Here is a 21,890-nt window from a genome sequence, read left to right as displayed (position 1 = left end):
CTCCTAAAATGCATTAAAGTCAATATTTATAGGTCAAGATGAAGTAGGACTATATGCTAGCCACACAAGTTTCTGCAAAATGATTTTTTCGTCCTGCTATGTTAGACATGAGTAGTTTCTTCACCTGATTCCTAGGACAAGATAACACCTACAGTAACAACTAAAGATACGAAACAATCCTCCAAAGAGGTAGGAAAGAGTCCCAGACTTCCAGGGCTAAATGGGTTGGAATTAGCTATAATTTCTTTTCCTGATTACACCTTGCCTGATCAAGAGCTTCCCACGATTGTTTGCTCAATAGAAAATTTTCCCAGTTACAAGAATCCCAATCCAGGCCAAACACCACAAAAAATAAAAAATAAAAAATAAAAAATAAAATAAATAAAAATAAAAAATTGCCTAATTTGATGATTAAATTCTTGATTTGGCAGATTGTGAAGACCCAAGCCCCTTGGAAGACCATCCACGATGTAGGCGAGGGGTGATGCCAGATGGGGTGGGTACAAATTCCACTACTTTACCATCACATCAATGGCACAGTGGCCATACATACATACGTACATACATATATTTTACCATCTAATTCTTGCTTGGTGTGAATGGAATGGGATCCTCTCTAGTCCATTTTAAATTAGGGAATCCAGTTCATGATTAGGATCTCTTTAAAGAGATCCAACGACTATAAAAATGTCATGTGTTCCACTTATTAAAAAATAATAAAATACTATTTAATATATATATTTTTAAAATAAAATGATAAAATAATATAATTATTTTTATTTTTTGATATTGCCCTCGGGGGTGGGGTGGTTGGACCATCCCTAGGGCCACTGTTTGGCCTGCGAGTGCGGCCACCCCCAAGGGCTTTCATATTTTTTTTGGATTTAGCCATTGACCATGGTTCTCTAAGAGCCATGAGGTGGCCGAAGCCACCTTCAGGTCAAACAGTGGCTCTTGGAGTTGTCGCTATATCAAAAAACAAAAATAATTATATCATATTATTTTTTATTTTTTAAAAAATATTTTATTAATTTTTAATAAGTGAGACATGTAACATGTTGAATCTCTTAAAAAAAAAAAAAAAAAAAAAAAAAAAAGAGGACCGAGAAGATCCATTCAGGCGAGGATCCCATTCCGGTGGGAATGGCCATCCATATAATAACAAGCACGTTTAATAGGAATTTTGTTTCCGTTATAAATTGCATGGTCATGATTTGTTTGCAGTCCGTACAAGTTGGCCATGTTGGAATCCACGCAGTTGTGATACCAACCAATCAATCATGCTCGAAAACCGAGTCTCAGGACCCTTGGATGTACCTGGGTCGGATTTCTTTTCGGGTGGTCCTAGATTTCCCTCAATTGGACCACCTATGCTTCTGCTTTCTCAACCACCTATTTGGCCCACTTGCACCACCCTTCCCTATCTCTTCAACCCTAAACCATTCACGACTTGAAGATAACACCATACATCCGATCCACTGCAGACTGCAGTATAAATCCCCGCCTCTCATGCTCCCGATTGATTTTACAATAAAGCCCAAAGATAGACAATAACTTTTCCCGATCACAGTGATGAAAATCACAAAGCCTATTGAAACAAATCCTCTCCCCTCCTTAAAACGGTTGAGATTTCTCTGTTGTAAATTGCCATAAATTGCATACTCTCATAAGGATCGGAGAAGATCCGGATATTAAAGCTTATGGGTGCATAAGATCTTATTCGATATGCATGGTCTTTGGGGTTTGACGGGTTAAAAGTTCGATTTAAAACAAAATTGTGTAAAAATGTATTGTTTGAAAGTTCGTTTTAAAAAAAACAAAAATTAGGTTTGAAAATGTAAAAAAATGTGTTGTGCATTATTCAAAAACGCTCAATTGTTTTTTTATTCTACAACTATTTTATAATACTGATATAACATTCCTTGGATTAATCATTATTAAAAAAAAAAAAAATCGAAGATTAGTTGAAAATTGCAATGTCAATATTGTAAAATAAAATTAAGGTGTATAACATTACTTCTTCCATTGTCAACCCTTTCTTGGGTTGGGCTTGGTTTAGGATGGTTTTGGTTGTGGGCCTGTCTGTGGCAATGGGTAATTGGATAAGAGACTGAGATAGACCTTTGCTAAAAGTTACGGGCTAGGTGCTGGTGTTGGGAAACTCAATTTGAAGGGTCCCAACATTTCTACACAAGCAAGGTATTATTTCTAGATGGGTCTGTAAAAAATATGTCCACCGTGTATACTCATCCACTTGATCAAAATTTCTGTGTCTCTCCTTCTCTCGCTTTCTATCACAGGGAGTAGAATCATGACGGAAATGGGATTTGTAAGGAAAGGGTTTATTGGGTTTATGGGCCAGCAACCCCACATAACCGAGATACTAAGCCCATCTAGCTCAAACATGGCTCTCTAACTCGGGTAAAGGGAGCTTTTTGGTCTCTACCAAAACCTTACCCTATTTCACAATCATCAACTTCTTTTTCTTTGAATACATTATTGATTTAAGCATAAGAGAGTTGCATTCATCTACTTCTTCTTTCAGTGCATATGGGAACATATTTCAAAACATTATGCTTCATTGCTTGGTTTTTTCTTTTTCTTTTTTTCTCTTTTGCACGTGGGGTGGGAATTGATCTTCGATGCGAAAAAAAAAGGGGTTCTAACAGGGTTGATCATAGTAATCTCCGAAGGGGTTATCTGGACCGATGATAATGTCTTGCTCTGGTATACACTGTTTGTGGGCTCAGTTGGGGTGAGTATTTTCAACATGACTACATGTGTCATGCTGCTGAGTAATTTGGGACTCATCAAAGGTTGACAACAACTGTTTCCCAAAAAGTTGTACCGATATTTATGCGTTCGTATAGGAAGCAGATCTTTTAAGGACAAAAAACACTACGGTTGGATTCTTGGAAGTACTTTTTCTTTTGTTAAACAAGTAAAGATAAAGAAAGAAAGAAATGTCTTGTTCAACTTGGAAGCAACAAAAGGTATCCAAGAAAATATGCATTTGAAGAGCAGAAAATAAAGATATCAAATAGCAAACCCACTCTTCAACTAACCAGTAGGATGAGGAATTGCTGCCTTGTTCAAACTGGAAAAACATCAAGACAGCAGCACTCTTCTATTTCTATAGCTTAGGCTTATATGGCTATACTCTTTCAAAAACGGATCAACTTTCAATTGATATATGTAAGAGAACATGAGAAAGTTCCTAGCTGATAGAACAACATTGGTAAACAATAATATTACACCTCAAAATCAAAGCAAACCTCCAAACATTGCTCTGTCCGTAGTTCATCCCTGCATGTGATAAACCACAAGGAATGATTAATTACAGGTAGCTAGCTACTCAGACGCAAGAACATTTGAAGAGCTAGAGAGAGAAAGCAAAACCTGATTTTGCAGACAAGGATGAAACTTTTTGTATTATAAAGAAGAGAAATCCTGCGAATGAAAAGCAAAACCCAACACACTAAAATACTGAATTGAATTCCCAACTCTCTCTCAATTATACATTTCAAACACTCATCTATTCAGATTCAGGCAACAAACCATAATAGTCTACTCTGCTTCTTAGTCTTAGCTATCCTACTTGTAATGACCAATTTCCATCTTAAAAGCTCTAATTCTTCTACTGCCTTGACCCTTCAGAATCATCCTTGTCAGAAGGCTCCTGGTGTTGATTCAAGGAAACTTCATCGCCTCGGCTCTGTCCCATCTGTCGGTAAATCTGGCTCAAAGCTTGAGAATTCAGCATCCCAATATGACCATCCTGCGAAAGCCCAAGCTCCAAACCAGGGACCTGCCGGTTATTTCCACTCATAAATGTGGAAAAGCTCAATGGACCCAGATTCATATTAGGAAATTCAAACCCATGAAACCCATATTTAGGAAAGAAATTCGAGTTATCGCCGCCGAAATTCAACGATGACTGGCTTGAATTGTGAAGAAACCCTGACCCAATTCCACTGATAGAGGGCCACATCCCACTTGACACGTGAGGTTTACCCAAGTTTCCGCTCATCATTGTCCAATTGGCCCTACCGCCGGCCCCAACAACACCTGGTCCTAGCCCTTCCATCTTTGTGTGCAAGCCTGCTGAAACAGAAATCCCCTGTTCAGAAACAGAGGCCCCTGCAGCTGCCAGAGCCGAAGCTGGAATAGTCCCACTACCAGTTGCAGCTATAATTGACGGTTCTGCTTGCTGTAAGAGCCACTGAATTGTTTCACCGTCGGACTTGTGACCCAATTCTCTGGTCAATTGGAAGACCCTGGCTGCGCAAAGAGCTGGCATCCTTATTCTTCTGCCTCTACCATCCACTTTCTTGTGCCTGTCTTTGGTGGAGCTTCTCTTGGGAGCTAACTGCTTCTTGCTATCATCTTTGTTTGCAATCATAATTTGGAAGTCCGTGACTTCGGCAGGCTTGCTCTCTGCCATGTGTGCTTTTTGGGGAGAGGATTCAAGAAAGGAGGCACCTCTGACCTCTTCTCGATGGTGATTTCAGCCCTTGGGTTCCAAGAGAACAGGGCCGAGATGGGGCCTCTATGATTGAAGAAGGTGACCTCAAAAGCCTTTGATGACCTTTCAATGTCATTTGTCGATGGAATTTAGTTTCGTGTTCAAAAATTCAAACCATAATAAAAATTTAAATTGAATTGAAAGATAATACTCTACTACTTTTCTAACTCTCTCTCTCTCTCTCTTCCTCCCTTAATTGTTAAGATAAAATAAATGATTAGACCACATAGTGGGTATCATTTACTTAATCCTTATGTTTGAATATGAGATTGACATGATGATGCTGCCCCTCTTATTCAAAAGTATATCTATTACATTCTATAAACGCTATCATGCTATTTAGTCGTGTAAAAGAACATTGAAAAAAGATAACATTATTTTTTTCTTTTTTACAATAAATACTAATTAAAATCCACATTATAAAATTAAAATAATATAATTTTTAAGGTAAAATTAAAACCACAAAAAGGTTAAAAAGGTTAAACTCAAGAGAAAGCAGTCCCAGTCAATATAGTCAATTTCACCGTCTCCTAAATCTAAACGACATTTCCTAGAATGTGTAGCATTGGATTGGATTTGGTTCCGTCTGTGAGCGCTGTTATAATGTCAGAGAAAATAAATGCAATCACGCGGCCGTTGTGCCTCAATTACTTTCGTGATTTGCTGCTACACTTATGTCCGGTCGGCATGAACGAAGCATTGGGGGTTTCAACTGTAACACAAAATGAAATATTGTTAATGGGTCCAGTGAACATAAGAAATGATGTGATGGTTATGGGTGTTTCTAATTGTTAATATCTCAATTGCTTATTTTCTTATATATAGGATATAAAATATTGTTTGAGGCTTATCTGTTCTGACATTTTCTCATATCATTTATTAAGTTTTAAAACCCATAAAATCACTTCTTAAAATATATTTAATGTAGTTGTTAAATCACTTATTTTATTAGATTTTTTTTAACACTAAGCAATGATAAATGTGGTTTTCTCTCGTACAACTTTTTTCAAAAAAGAGAGTTTAAATCATATATCTTTGTTATATGTATAACTGTTTATTCAATGGCTGATTTTTACAAAAAATTTATAAGAGAAGGACATGAGTATATTAAATAGCAGCTCTCTTAAAAAAAATGTCATATCGAAAAAAAAAAATGAAGAACGAGAGAGAGAGGTGGTTGGGGGTATTTGGGAGGTGGTTTGCCACTCCTAGTGGCATTTGAGAGTTGTTTGACTACCACATTTGAAGAGAGATGGTTCGGCTACCTCAAATTGAGCATTTGGAAGTGGCAAAATAACCCTCCAAAAACCATTAGAGATGGTTCAACCACTCTCAATCGGGCCTTTGGAGTGGCCGAATCAATTCTAAAAGTCATTGTAAATGGTTTGGCCAACACAAGAGCCAAGCTGAGGGTGGCCACCCTAATAGTCATTGGGAGGTGGTTTGGCCACCCCCAAATGCTCAATTGAGGTGGTTCCACCACTTCTCAGTCTCCAAAAGTGGCGGCTAAAAGTGATGTACTGATGCTGACTCAAACATATGCACACATATCAAAATTTGATTAAATATGATATATCTATCCGCCTATGCATCATTGCTCACTATTAAAAAAGCTGGTTGAGAGAATGATTTGATAATGATGTATACTTTTGAAGAGTAATTTTATGCATTTTAAACCTTGTTATAGAGTGGTTTGAAATAAGGTCAAACCAAGTGAAACACTTTCCCCATTTTTTATCCCCATAAGAATAGAGTAGATTGTAGATTGTAGATTGTCAGACCTTGAATCAAGACTGATGAATGCTAATAAAACTAACAGTAAATAAAGGCAGGTTCTTGAATAATGGTTTAATGGTCACTATTAGGTCTTTGTTCTTGGGTCAGGCAGTAATAGATCCCTGAATACAGGAGTCTCTTACAATTCAACATTATGGGCCATGGAGAGAACCGCTTTTTTCTTTCAAAAAATGGATGCCAATCATGAAATATGGGGCCAGCTGAGTCCCATCTTCTTGATAAGCAAATGTGATTGAGAATTTTACCCCAACTTTTATATATATATATATATTAAGAGACAGAGTCACTGTTTCTTGATGGGAGAGTCAAGTAAGAAAACGTACAAACTACAAATTTGCAAAGCTAGGGATATTTGAATACGTTGTTGCAACCAAGTGATTGATGAGAAAATATGATGAACAATCTGGACTTTTTTACCCTCACCAATTACACATTGAAGTTAAGTGTGACAATTTTTGACACAATTTGCCAATTCGATACGAACTCAACATAAAATTAAAAGGTTATGATTGAGGAGTTTGAACCATTTAATTAAATAAATCGAATTAGAGTTAACCTATATAGTCTTATATCCATACTTTGATACGATCCGAACCCACATACATACACGAATTACCACTCATAATTGAAGCCAATGATAAGACTTTTTGAAACATAAACTTTGGTAATAGACCCTTGAAATCCTAAGATGATCCTGTTAATAAAAAAATGTGGACTATTTTTGCCGAAAGATTGCTTTGAGGCTGCATATATGATGAATAAGAGGTTCATAAGAGACGTGGGGGTGGGGAGACTTTTCTTCCTTTCTCACTTCTTTTTCTTGGAGACTCTGATTTGATAATAGTGGGTAGGTAAGATATATGTATCTAGCTCTTCAATTGTTTTTCTCGTGTGTTGCCCACCCAGGTGACAAAACCGGGCCCGTCAAAAGCTTGCTGTTGACATATTACCCATCGTCTCTTAAATACAAGTGTTTCTATACAATTTTTCTCACTTTAGTAGGTTTATAGCCTATTATTTCAAACAAAGAAAGAACTAAAGCATAATCCATTTAGCTTCATATTCCCACTCCGATCTCTTTTTTTCCACAACCCTTTTTCTTCCTCTAGTTAGATCTAGCTAGAGGGGCTAGCTATATGATACATCTCATACGTGAAAGGGAGTGACCGAGACAAAAAATAAATGACGGAATCACGTAAACAAAAGATTTGAACTCTCAAAAACTTTATATTGATATCGTGTTAAATCGTCAATTATTTTAAAAGTAAGAAATAATTTGAAATGATTAATTTAATAATTTAATTAATACACAAAACAATTTGTTAAAGTCAAAGTCTGGTAGAATTTACTGGTGAACTTCGTATTGGGTGTCTAAACTTTTTGGAGTAACGTAGATATTCAGCGACACATGTTTGAATAAAATGTAGTAATTTGTATATTTCTTTTGACTTAAGATTCAATGGCCATTACAAGTTGATCAGTTTTCACACATGAAATTCAACCTGCGCTTAGAAAACTAGAGAAAGAGTTAAATTAGTGACTGTGTCACGTACGTTGCAGAATCCTAAAGTAAAGTGGTCATCATTTCAAATATTTTCTTGGCATTAATATTCAAACAAAAATTGAAGGTCCATCATATAAATTTTAGACAGAATTCGCTATTAAAAATTTGCTTCTAATTTTTACTGTGTGTATAGGATTCAAGGATCCTTGCAGACAAATTGGAGCATGCACACAAAAAGGTCATATAATTATAAACTGGTCCCTCATTTTAAATTGCCAAATAGAACAAATATGTTAATCAAATGATTAAATTAATTAATTTTTTATTAGTTTAAGTTTTTAAGATAAGTGAAGTTTAATTTAGTAGGAATAGAGGTTTTACTCTTATTTTAGTTAAATATTTTACGAATTGAACTTCACTTATCAAGGAAAATGTTAAAATTACTCGTTAAATGACTAAATTCACTATTTTTTATTAGCTTAATTTTTTTTAAAAAAAAAAAAAACAAAAAAAAAAAAAAGAAGAAAAAAAGGGAAGTGAAGATTTATCAAATTGATTGTGTGGGCTTATCATAAAACGTATGTATGTGGCACAAATTAAAGATACAGAACCTATAATCATTGCACACTTTGTTGTCTCAAGCTACCACAGATTAATTATTTCATAATATTGGCCGGAAAATCGTTGCATGGAGATAAGATAAAGTGACGTCAGTTACATGATATGTTCAAAGTCTCAAACTTGGCCCGCCCAACACATTTTTAAAGCAATGAATCATTGCCTATTTCGGGGAAAAGGTCCCAAGGGATGAAATCAATGTCTTATTCATGAGTTTCGACATCCATGGAATTTGATTTGGAATATTAACTCTAAGACTATGTATAAGAAAGTAATGACAAATTCATCTGGCCGGGCAACCGCCACAAGATACTCGTCGTTGGTTTTCTCCGCCGCCGGCCAACCCAAACGCCCCCAATTCTCTGATCAGTATGAGAAGGTGGAATCCAGTGTGGTGTTGTCGCCGGGCGGGGTTTATACATGTTGCGGGTAGAAATGAATTGGGGTTTGATTGTTTGTTGATTAAAGTATTGGGGTTGTACATATTTTCGATTGATTTCTAAGTTCTTCAATGAGCATAGAAAATTTAGACAGTTAACCGTCAAAAATACCTGAAAAACGAAATTTAGACCCATGCAAATGCAATATACCTGTTGGGGAGAAAATTGGCAATTAAGTTTAATTAAATTTTACGCATTATCAAGAGAGGTTTGGCGTTACAAATCGCGGTTGGAACGGTCCCCAAACTCCAAAGAGAGACAGTTGTCAAGGCTAATGGTCTGTCGCACGAGCATTTCTGCCTCAAAAGGCTCACCACTCCAAAACCCTTTGCACGTGACCCCACTAAGCAATAGAAGATGCCCGACCTCGTCTAGTTCGCCCCGGCGAGCCTCGCATGTCCCGACAACCTGCAATGTTGGATAACCACGATAATTACATTGTACGGGACATCCATTCAGGACGTCCCATCAGCCCAGAAAATGTGGGCACCATGTCCACTCGTGCAGAGGGTGGCCCACCTCCTGCAGAGGCCACACCGGACCGGCGTCCAACGGTACATGTGTCGAGACGAGAGCCAAACCCATCCAACACGGATCCCAAGGAAATCGAACGGTGGATAATTAGGGATCACTGAGGATTGTCCGATTGTGTGGCCCTATAAGCTCTTGATCATGTAAACGCATATGTATAAAATGAAGTCAATTTCAATGAGAACATAGAGCATATTCAGAAACAACTGTTCTTCTCCTTTTTTCATGCATTAACTAACTCTTTGTGTGCCCCTATTACACTTGCTTAGTTGCTTCCCGCGTTTTAGTCTTAATCCCTCCGTGATCAGAAACTGTGTTAACAATACCCATAATTATATGCAACAACCAACACAGTTATGCAGGAGAATAATATAATATTAAGATATCAAACCAATATGAAATTATTGATCCACTTAAAAAAAAAATTTTAAAAAAAAACTGCAAAAATGATCTTACAATGCATCAATTATAAGTAGAAAGATCCTCCCATTTTAAATAAAACTGAGAGGATCAAGTTAGTGTAAAATGATGGGTAATATTGTCTTAACATTAAAATTGACAGATAATATTTACAATATTACTACTCCTTTTACGCTAAATGGATACTCTCCATTTATGAAGAGAATCTTATTTCCAATATAAGTAGAAGCACAATCTTGCAATGCGTTTAATGCTATGAAAATTGAACATAATGCTATTGAATTAATTATCATTTAATAGTATCAATTTTCAATAAGATTTGGGTCTATCAGAGAAAATCATAATTAAAGATATCAACTCCAACTATTTATGATAGTGAGGACAATTTTTTTTTTAATTTTCTTTGACATATTCACACAAGAGAGTTTAGAGGGATTCGAACTAGTGAGGACAAATGTTTTTGAGAAATGATAGAGATACAACTTAGAGACATAACTTTGGCCAAATTTTTCTCTTATGTGGTCATTTTAAAAATAAAAAAAAAAACACAAAAAAAAAAATATATATTTTTTGAAGTAATAACATCCAATGTTGTCCTTTTTTTATTTGGTATTTAAAAAAAAAAAAAAAATTGTCTTTTTCTTCAAAATAATGACCAATTTTTTATTTTTTTAATATCATACTATAATTGTAGGCCTTAATTAAGAGTATTAACTATAATTAAAGATTTATTTATTTTTTTACGAAATAAATCTTTATTATCCATTATTATTTGGTGGCCTTACACGGTTGTCTAATTGGCCTAATGATCTAGCCGGCCCTGAGAATAATTTATTTATTGGATAACTTCACTTAGGATTCCTAAACTACTACTCGTTTTGAGAAAACTCCTCAAATTTCAAAAACTCTCAATTTCATCCCCTAAACCTTCAATTTGATGCAACTGACCCCGTCAATTTTTTCCGTTAAAGACTTAAACCCCAATGGAAACCACTCAAAATATCAAATTACCCTTCAATTTTAGTGTTTTTTTTCTCCCCCCAATTTGAAATTAAGGGTAAATATGAAATTTTATAAAAGTTTCAAGGGTATAAAAATTCATTTCATCACTTTTAACATCTACAAATTGATGGAGGAAAATTGCATCAAATTGAAAGTTCAAGGAATGAAATTTTGAGGCATTTTCAAATTGCGTGGTAGTTTAAGGGTCCTTTGTGAATTTTCTCATTTATTTATTTAATGAGCAACTCCCTGCTCCTACCCTCACTCTCCTTTTTTTTTTTTTTTTTTTTAAAAAAATTATTATTATTATTATTATTATTTTATGTTTGTAGGTGTTTTCCGACCAAATCAGCAACTTTGGCATTTCTGCTATGCGTCCGTCCACCTTCCACCATGTTATACCATTCAACTCCTACTTGGCTGCTACTATTGCTGCTTGCTGGTTGTTTGTTTGTGTTTTTTTTTGTTTGAATAAGATGTTTCTTCTCTCTAGATTTGCCCTCATAAGTGAGGAGGAATAATTAGGTGTGAGGGGTTATCTCTCATAGTCGGTTTAAATAAATTTTGTTAGAAAATTTGGCTACCAATATCTTAGATCTAGTCTGCTCGGAGCATATCTGTTCTTTAACTGTATTTATATATGGATTATCGAAAAATTGAAGTCATAGATAGCACCTAATTGTAAAAGGATATAATTTTTGAAGAGTTTTATGCTTTGTACTATAAAATTTTTTTGTTCTCGTGGCATCATTGTAATCCTTCATAATGCAAAGATTGTTAAAAGGTTCTATGTGGCTGGCTAGCAGTTGATACATGGGGACATGTTTTGAAGCTAAAGAGGATAACAATCTTTCTCTTGTGGAGTATGAACTACTTAATGTCTTTGAAGAATGATTGTATCTTATGGAAGTCAATGTTTTGACATTAGGGGTTTGATTCCTGTTTCCTGAAATTCTGTACAATCTTGTTGATTTTTTTTTTAATATGTGATAAATGCAAGTAATTGTGAATTTGGGATGCATTTGGAGAAGTTGGTCAATGATGCAGCTTTGTCCTGTCCATTGTTGTACTTTGAAAAGTAAATATCACATTTTCAACAGAATTGAGTGAAAGCAACTTTGACTACTTGTTTTATAATATTGTCGATTTGGGTTTATTAAACAGGTAAAAAAAACAAAAAAAATTGGTATAATATTGAAATCCTAAATTCCCATAGAAGAGGAAAGAGTAGTAGTATTAACTCTTCATACTAGAAAGTAATTCACAAATTGATTTGATTGCAAAAGATAACACATCGATTATGATAATAACTTTATAAATTTATAAACTTTAAATTTATAAATTTATAAATTTTATTTATCGATTAAGAGAAAACATTTGCATATCAAGAACCCTTCCCTGACATATTAATTACCAGGGCCACCGAAACATAAACAAATGGTGTTGTGATTAGAGCAAGAAGCACTCGCATATTTTGCTTTAAGGATAGCCTGGCATGAAGCAATGCATTGAGGAAGAGCGCATGGATTCATCAACACGCCGAACACTGCTTCAGCTGTGTTGGGCCCAGCCGCCATGAACATCAAGCCCACAAGAAGTAGCACCATTCTCCATTGGATGCGTTCCATTGAAATTTGAAAGGGTTTGAAATCTGAATGATTTTCAATTAGTCTCCATGCAATGTATATATAGTAGTAAAAATTATAGGCTAACGACAATAAAATCGAAAAAGAATTAATAATAGTAAAGATATCAGGGTACCATATTTGGAAGGAAATCTCAACGAATCACCCTAGTAAATGAATAATTTACTTACCCAAAAGAAACGGTTGTCAGTTAGATTAGATTTATACCGGCTAATTTAATACATACATATCCCAGTAACAAATATGCTATTTACTTACCCTACGCATTATTTCTTTCTCACTCTCTCCTTTTGTTTTTGGGTTTTTCTCTAAAGCAAAATACTTACTTGACCATCAGAATCTGAATGTTTTTTCTTATTTTGCAGGCAACCCGTCGAACAAATATGGTCATTTGGTGGATGACGCCAAGAGTCTTCGCCAACGAATTCAGTTTTGGCGTTTTATTCATGTGAAGAGGGGGAGGCTAACAAAGCTACACACCGACTTGCGAAAATGGCGCTCTCCATCTCGGAATATATCAGCTGGAGGGAACATATACCCCTATGCATTATGGATATTGTAATCACAGACCAAGTTGGCTTGGAGTACTGAAATTTTGGAATCTCACCTCTAAAAAATAAAAAATGAAGAAGAAGAAGAAGAAGTAACCCGTCGACTGGTCCAGTTATCCAAAAATATGCTTCAACATACCCTTTATTTAGATCATAAAAAGGATTCCATCTCATATGACATGACAAAGAGACTTTGCTAGTTAAGCTAACTCATAAACAATTAAATTTAACAAAAAAATAAAAAATAAAAAACTGTTGTGATTCAATAAAAGGAAGAGATTCACTTTCAAGAGAAATATAAAATAAGTTCGCAATTTTAAAAGGTTTAAAACTGGGGATAGACTAGGATCACCTCTTACGTTAGGTAGAGGCAAAAAACCTCCAATGCACTGCAATTAAGTTTTTTAAAAATTTATTTCAGACAATCAAGTGGAATGCTATCAATAAGACGTTTGTTTCCCTTTTATCCCCTAAAGTAATGGGACTTTCAAAATCACTTTTAAATTTTAGCCCAATAATAATTTTAAAAGTCACATCACTTTGTCAATGGGTGCCTATAACTTGTTAATAAATTTTATACGACATAGAATGGGAAGGAATGGATACATTTATAGCAATTCCCATGCTCAAATAATCCTAAACTTCTATGTTCTGGCATAGAAGCAACCAAAGAACATGCTAATACACCGAAAAAAAAAAACCATTTTCTTCCTTTCTGGATTATATTTGATCGTATCACTAATTTCACACTCTCCATCTCCCTTGGACTACATAAATTTGGCGCACCGTAACGAGCAAATAAGTAAAAAGTTTTATGCTCCCTCTTTCTTAGAGTCATTGATCTACACCAACATCACCCCACCGGACTTTGTATCTTGCTGCAAGATAGTGTGCACCGACAGGACCCCGACTCCCATGTGGATAATACTCCGGGATAATCTTCTTCTCTTCTAGCTCTTTTAACAGAGGTGTGAAGAGCGACCAAGCTGCATCCAGTTCATCACTCCGGATAAACAGCCTTCTTTCCCCTTCAACAGCATCGAGCAGAAGCCTCTCATAAGCATCTGGAATCTCCTTCGAATATCTACACATAATAAAGGAGTTCGGTTGAAATTGATAAGAACACTCATGAAGTAGCACTACAGTCGAAGCCCATAGTCAGAGCTGACTTTTTTCAAGATTTGTCAAATGAACAACAGAAAACAACAATTGACCAATTTAGATCTCTGGGTTGTCTCCAGTTCAGCATCAACAAAGACTAAACATTCAAACAGGAGTGACACTTGGGGAGAGACTTGAATAGAATAGTTTTGAAATATACAAGACAAAAGCAAAAACAAAAACCAAAAAAAGGTTGTACCTTGCTGCATAATGAAGATTCAGATTACTTCGGTCCAGTCTCATTCCCAAACCAGGAACCTTGTTATTGATCTTTAAATAAATAGCTTCATCAGGCTGCACTCTAATAACAAGCTCGTTTGTAGCTCGATCAAGATCTGTCCCAAAGTTTCGATTATATAAATTTCCCGGCACATGCCTAAACTGTACCCTTATCTCAGCCCTGTGGAAAGAGTAAGTAATAAATAATATAGAATGAAGAAGACCAAGACAAACAAAATATGACTAAGACGTTCCTCCTTAATTCTGAATACCTCTTAGTATGTAATGCTTTCCCAGCCTTCATTAGAAAAGGCACCCCATCCCATCTTGCATTATCTATGAAGAGGGCAGCTGCTGCAAATGTTGGAGTTAAGCTGTCCTTGGGTACAGTCTTGTCATCGGTGTAGGCCGGGTAAGTAACACCACCTTTTGTGTGGCTCTTGTACTGCCCTGTGACCACGTTTTCTAGCTGTAATGGCCTCATTGAACGTAAAACTTTGACCTAGAAACCAGTAAAAGAAATCATTTTTCTAAGTAAAAAAGAACACAGAAGAACATCTTAGGAATTGCCAGAATTGAGGTTCATCTTTGGACCAGGGAAAACCTTTTCATTTCTGATATCTTCTGCGTCCAAACTAACCGGCGTTTCCATGGCAAATAGGGCTAGTATCTGAAGCAGATGGTTCTGCATTATGTCTCTTATTATCCCATAATTATCAAAGTACCTAGATTCAGTCGAAGAAAAAAAAAATTGTAAGTTCTAAATCATAATTAAAATACAAACGTCTGTTAGAAAATTACCCTCCACGTCCTTCAGTGCCGAAGTCTTCAGAGAATATCAACTGTACATTCCTTATATACTGCCTTGACCATAATGGCTCAAAAATGAGGTTAGAAAACCGGAGTACGGATAGGTTTTCCACAAGCTCCTTTCCCAGATAGTGGTCTATCCTGCAAAGGAAATTGTCCATACAATCAGATTTATAGTCAATATATGCGTGACAAAAAACCAAACTTGGTTGGAAAAACTCACCTGAATATTTGATCCTCCTTAAGGTACTGTTTGAGACCTTTTGTCAACGCGGCTGAGGATTCCGAATCTCGACCAAAGGGTTTCTCCACAATGACCCTGGTCCAGCCATTACCAGATGAAGCTGACGAGCTTGCACATCTTACAGCATCTATGAATATATTTGGAGGTATTGACAGATAGAAGAGGCGATTTGAAACCCTTCCACCCTGCAGAAGCAGCTCCTCGTTGTCAAATAAATGTACTTAAATACATGTGCAAATCGTGGAAAGAGAAGAATTTCATTAGAGACAGAGAACAAAAGCTTCTTGTCCTATCTTGATCTTGAAGAAGAAACAAGACAGTCAACAAATGAAATATTTACAGCAGTGCCATTATGCTAAAAGTCCTGACAATTTTTACTACAATTGGATATAATGTAAAGGAATAATTCTTATGAGGGCTTATTTAGGGCCATTTCCTGATAAATATATCTCTCGTTTTGGAAGACCATAAATTGTGAGAAGACCAAAAGTGTGGTGAATGCATCACAGGGAAGTTAGGATCTTAACATCCAAGATAGACACTCCTATTGATGAAAGTGAAGTCAGTAAGCATCATCAGCAAGCCAGATTTTGCTATAACTTCCCTCTAAAATAATATAGCATCACCACTGTAAGTTAAATGACCATGTAACATTCTATCACGTGCAGCCACACACAAATTACCTCATGTTCCTTCAGCTTCTTGTCTAACTCTGCAAAGTTTTCTTGCGAATCATACTGCCCAGAATGGTAGAAACACCTTCTAAGAAATTGCTCCATCTTTTCACTGCAGTTCTCTCTGAAAATTCAGCAGAAAGAATATATATCACAACTGAAAAACTAAAAAAAAAATCCTAAAGCACAATAAAATACACCATGCATAGTATGGAATACTATATAACCAACTTCCAGTGGAGAAACTACATTGATACATGTATACCAACTACGCTTCAAGTCGCAAGCAAAATGCAGATTGATTTACCTCTTATCAATTCTGCAAGTAAGGGTCTTGCTAACCATGTTTCTGAGTTCAGCATCGGTCATCTTACTCCGAGCGTAACCACACACAGTAAAGTGCTGCGGAGAAATACTTCCATACTTTAATATCAAGCAACAAAATATTGAAAATACAGTAATACGAACCTGACCATCAATAAAAGAACATCAGGAAAAGAAGTTAAAAAGAAAGAAAGTAGAAACCTTAGGAAGACAATCCTCATAATAGAGTGCAAAAAGTGCAGGAAATATCTTCTTCTTGGCAAGGTCCCCAGAGGCTCCAACCACAGTAATACTAACAGTGGAGTCATTTTCATTGATGCCAAATCCCACTGCATCTTTACATTCGTCCGGAGATGGAACCGACAACAGCCCATCTTTCAATTTCTTAAAAGGAGTCTCATTTTCAATTGGGGTTATTGTAGAGGCCACCGCACCTACACCCAATTTCCATCCAAGTTAACAAAAAATTGACAATTCCAACTCTTGAAATAGACAAAGTAGTGAACATGTTTAATCATATATTAAAATGGACCAAATGAGTCAGTAATTTGACAATTCCCATCTGGTTACTCAGAAAACTGAGAAATGGAAGTAAAGATATGAATCTTATGACTCTTCTTTGTTATGTTAACCATGCCATATCAATCAGGTTGAACTGAATAAAACAAGAAAAAATCTAAATATTCAAAAAAATTATTTCCAAATGTTTTTTCTTCGATTCTCATTATAATATTTAGACAAAACACAAGTCGTTTCAGAAATCAACAAGAATAATCGTAACTGAAACACTAAGATATATTCCTAAATGGGTATCAGCTAATTGAAAAGAAAGAGAGAAACCAACCATCTTGCATGCGGGCCACAGACTTCGTTTGGGACTGTAGGGAATAGACCTTGGCCGCGAGAAAGCGCTTAGGAACCGAAGAGACCGACACCCTTTGAAAATGGCCGAGATTAGACGATGACGATGACGAAGACGAAGAAGAAGAAGGTCCAAAAGACGACGATTGTAATGGTGAATACGAACGGCAGTGTGTTGAAGAAAGGGCCGCCATCTCTGTCTCTCTCTTTGCTTCCTCTGTTGGCTAATGAAAGAATTTTTATATAAGAGTCAAGTCCAATGATGTTTCAGGGTGCGAAGAAAGAAGGCGAGGTTCACGGCAACTTAGGAAACACCGAGGGTTAGAAGGCCCTTGAGATCTCCGAAAGGCTGCTTTGTCCTGCCAACAAATTTTAAGAGATGGAAAATAGAGAGAGAGAGAGAGAGAAAGACCAAGTGGAATTTGATTCTTGTTTTAGGTTAATTATGTAAATAACAATAATGTTTACCAGATTATAATGAGTTGTTTTGTAGCCTGACTCTGTAACATGATAATGGGCCTAACATTATGCATGTTAAATGTGCCTCCATATAAGGTTTTGACTTTGTTTGTTTTTTTTTTTTTTTTTTGGTTTAAGCAATGGCAAGAAGAAAAGTTACAATTAATTAGGTGGGTTGATTAAATGGTTGAATGAGTCAATGACATTGTTATATTAATAATATGAAATAAAAATGTGATTTTTAGTATTACTCAATATAAAGAGTAACCGATCTGCTGTCACGTCAATATTATAAGATAAAAATATAATTTTTTAACATTTCTCTATCTATCTTGAGAACATGTAATTTTTTGTAGTAAAAAAAAAAAAAAAAAAAGTAATTTTCATATAATTTTTTAATAAGATTAATAAATATTAATTTTAAAAATTTTGGTTAAAAGAATTTTGGAAGAGAATTTATACTTGTAAGTAAAATATGCACATTGTGGAGTGTGGAATAAAAACATCGAATTTGGTTTATATTTTTTTGTTTTTCTTCTTGCTTAGTAGTCAATTTAGTGGATACTTTTGAGGTGGAATATGCACTAACCCAGAATAAAGTCTAGAAAAATATAGTAGAACACTAGAACATCTTACATTCTATTTGCCTTTCTATGGAAGAAAATTCAGGTACGTGTCCTAGACACCCCCACTAAATGTCAAAGTTAGTCATGCTATACATCACATTTTTGTCTTTTTTTATTTTTATATTTTGTTGATGAATCAATTAGCCATTAAATTAATTATTATTTTTAAAAAATAATATAAAGTTTAATTAGCGATGTCACATTAACAAAGTAGGATAAAAATATTGTATATAGCATTACACCACACTTTTATTTCATTTTGTTGATATGATACTGTTAACCAATTATTTTAAAAAATATATATATATAAAATAATTAACAATACTATATCAATAAAATAAATAAAAATATGGGTGTATAAGATTACTCAATGAGTTGGGTCAGAGCTCTTTTATCTTAAATCTAGTGGCTTAAATAGGAAGTTGGGCTGGGGAGGATTGATTTAAGAGTTGGGCTCTGAGCTTTAATATACTACTACATCGTGGAGCGCTGTAGGGCCAACGAGCACACAGTGAAGGGTTCACCATGAATCGGCCACTCTAGGAAAAGTGGAAAACCCAATTTGATTTTTCATTACAAACAATTTAATAATTCAAAAATCAAGTTTGGCCCAGTTAAACAACTAAAAGGCTGTGAAGTTCGGTGAGGCCTTTACACACGTAATTTGCTGCAACAAACTTTCTCTTTACTCCAGACTCAACCCAAACATTGAAATGGGCTAATGCATGCCCTCTTTGGATAAAGTACACGTTCAAAATTGTCCGCCAAATAACAAATGTTTAAAAAAAAAAAAAAAAAAAAAAATCCTATATTGGAATGATAGGAATCTCTTATAATTGGGTGTCCAAATTATAGCTTACAAAGAATTTTGATTTCGAGTAATTTGTTGTAGTATTGTCAGTAATTTGAGTAACAAATATAAGAGAGTTTTTATAGAATCTATCTAGCTAAACATAGAGACAGGTAATCCAAAACTTATTTGAGCATTTGGGTCTCATATTAGCTATTTCATTCTGAATTGTCCAAAACAAGTGAACTCTACAACCCCTATACTCTCGATTGCCCAAGATTCCAAGTCTCTTCCGGCTACGGCTGTGATTTTATACAGCAACATATTTAAATATTTAATGATTTAAAGTCACAAGAAAAACCTACTCTACCCTCCCCCAGTCCCACCAAAACCAAGAATTGGGTATACTCAATAAACAAGACTTGTGTACACAATTATTGAAGGATTTGAATTTTAACAATTTGTTGTTCAAACATTATGTGAGAAATCACGTGAAATCTGCTAGCTAAAAAAAATTTTAGATTGTTCGGTCACTTAATCGGTTAGATAAATTCATGTATACTCTCTCAAATATGCTGATCAGATTGCCAGGTAATTGGGCGAAAATACTTATCAATGATTGAAAACCTAAAAACATATGGACAATTGACATTATTGTTGCCTGCAAGGCTGCACTCACGTAAAAAAGAGAAAGCTTTTTCCCTTTTGTTTTTTTCTGGGTAGAAATACGGGCACGAGTTCGTTAAAGATGATCAATTTGGGCACGGAAATAATGCATTTTGTCACCAACTCATGTTCCTTGTTTTTAGCCCATCTCTTCGGTGCTAAGGAAGGAATTTTAGCAGTGAAGAGGTCAAAGGTCAATTTATACACGCTGGCCCATCTCAGTTGAACCTCCCGAATCCCTGGCAATAAATCTCCTTCCCATGCCCCACCGCACAAAGGGCTTCCAGCTTCCGAAACTAAGGAATCTCTTTAATTCCTTGTCACGGGTCACCAAAAGCAAGTGGCCATCAAATCTAATTGTAATGTTGAAAAAAATTTAAAAAAAAAAAAAAATCTTTTTATATTTTCAGTCTAAAATCTAATTAATGATAATGTTAAAGTGGTTTTTTTTTTTTAATAAGTAAGTAACGTTAAAGTGTTGATTAAATGATTAAATTTATATATTCGTATAAGCTTAAACTCTTGAGGTAAGCAATGATTTGACATGATATTAGAGACAAAAGTCTCGAGTTTGAACCGTCACTCCATCAATTCACCGCCAATTTTAATTACAAATTTGATGTGTTGGACCTCATATAAGTGTTATAATATAATTAAATTATTAAATTTACCTTTTCATGTAAGCTTAAATTTTTAAGACAAGTGGTGATTTAACATGGTATCTTACCTATTAAAAAATGTAAAAATATTTATTAAATGTTGAAATTTAACTCTTTCTATAAATTTAAACTAATGGGATAAGTGTGGATTTAATTTTTTCAAGCTATTCGGTGGCATTAAAATATTTAAACTATGGTCTCGACGTAGTGTACAGTGTATTTTTGAGTACATGTTTAATTATAATATTCATTGTGGGTCAGATATAGACCTCAGCATTCACTCTTCAAATTATTTAAGAATTCAAAGATTTTCACTATATATATATCTCGGTTTATATCTCGGTTTAATTATAATATTCATGTGTTTAATTAATTCTATTATGTTTTAGTTTTAATGTGAAAGGGGATGTGATGTCACCATTTGTCACAATCTCATATATCAAAATTCAAAACTCAAAAGTAGGGGTGGGCAAATTAACCGTTACCGTTTAACCGGCCGTCTACCGGCTTCGACCGAACCGATATAAACCGTAGCCGATATACCGATATCCTTATCGGTTAAAAAAAGTATACCGGAATTCGGTCCGGTCCGGTTAAGCGGTTCTTATCGGTTAACCGGTTAACCGATAAGAAACTGGAATTTTTTTTTTTTTTTTTTAAGTCCTAGTCCCAAAACGGTGCCGTTTAGTCTTTTAGAGAGGTTTCCAAATTCCCACAAGTGACACAAGTTTCCGAATTTGTGTAATGGTGTTGCCCATGACTTATTTTCCTTTTGCTAAGTGACTTTAATTAGTTAATACTTTGTTTATTATTCATTAATGAATTTTATTTTAATTTGGGTTTGGGTAGGTTTGATGTTTTTTTTTTAAGTGATGGCATTTGATGAGATTTCTTTGCCTTTGGTAAAAACATTTTTCATTAACTAGTTTTGCTAGTATAATTAGCATTCATTATGTTAATTAGTCCATTTGCTTTGGAAAAATGTATTTTATAATATTTTTTTTTTTAAAAAAAAGGTTGAAGTGGATCAATATAAAAAAGCTTCAATTTTTAGCCCCAAAAACAAATATTTGGGTCCCAACAAAAAGTATTTGGTCCCTAAAACAACTCATTTTTAATAAATTATTTTATCCCAACAAAAAGTATTTGGGCTCTCAAAAGTCAAAAAAACTCATTTTTGGTTTTTGGCCCAACAAAATAAATCAATATAAAGCTCTCGGTTAAATCGGTTAACCGGTTTAACCGGACCATTTAACCGTGTACCGTTTTAACCGAAATTATCGGTTAAAATTCTTATTGGTTCGGTATCGGTTAATAAACCGTTTAACCGATAAGGTCCTTAACCGGACCGTTTTGACCGATA

The 21,890-nt window shown here is 35.0% G+C and overlaps 2 protein-coding genes across 2 annotated transcripts; both read right to left on the bottom strand.

Moving 5' to 3' along the window:
• Nucleotides 1-3,169: 3,169 nt before the first annotated feature.
• Nucleotides 3,170-4,575, bottom strand: LOC132178936 (transcription factor TCP20-like). Its single transcript, XM_059591522.1, has 2 exons — nt 3,400-4,575; nt 3,170-3,306 (listed from the first exon to the last, which is right to left on the bottom strand). Exon 1 carries the CDS (start codon nt 4,442-4,444, stop codon nt 3,638-3,640), a length of 807 nt encoding a protein of 268 aa, XP_059447505.1. The 5' UTR covers nt 4,445-4,575; the 3' UTR covers nt 3,170-3,306; nt 3,400-3,637.
• Nucleotides 4,576-13,623: 9,048 nt separating this feature from the next.
• Nucleotides 13,624-17,730, bottom strand: LOC132179261 (glucose-6-phosphate 1-dehydrogenase, chloroplastic-like). Its single transcript, XM_059591949.1, has 10 exons — nt 17,311-17,730; nt 16,668-16,900; nt 16,450-16,544; nt 16,152-16,266; nt 15,448-15,653; nt 15,216-15,365; nt 15,019-15,139; nt 14,687-14,916; nt 14,395-14,595; nt 13,624-14,118 (listed from the first exon to the last, which is right to left on the bottom strand). The coding sequence occupies exons 1-10, from the start codon at nt 17,519-17,521 to the stop codon at nt 13,869-13,871; spliced, it is 1,812 nt and encodes a 603-aa protein (XP_059447932.1). The 5' UTR covers nt 17,522-17,730; the 3' UTR covers nt 13,624-13,868.
• Between the last annotated feature and the right edge of the window lie 4,160 nt (nt 17,731-21,890).

Source organism: Corylus avellana, chromosome ca4, assembly GCF_901000735.1.
Source record: "Corylus avellana chromosome ca4, CavTom2PMs-1.0".
In the NCBI taxonomy this organism is placed as follows: domain Eukaryota; kingdom Viridiplantae; phylum Streptophyta; class Magnoliopsida; order Fagales; family Betulaceae; genus Corylus; species Corylus avellana.
The sequence above is the reverse complement of the archived record's forward strand: the minus strand, read 5'-3'. Positions and strand labels throughout refer to the sequence as shown.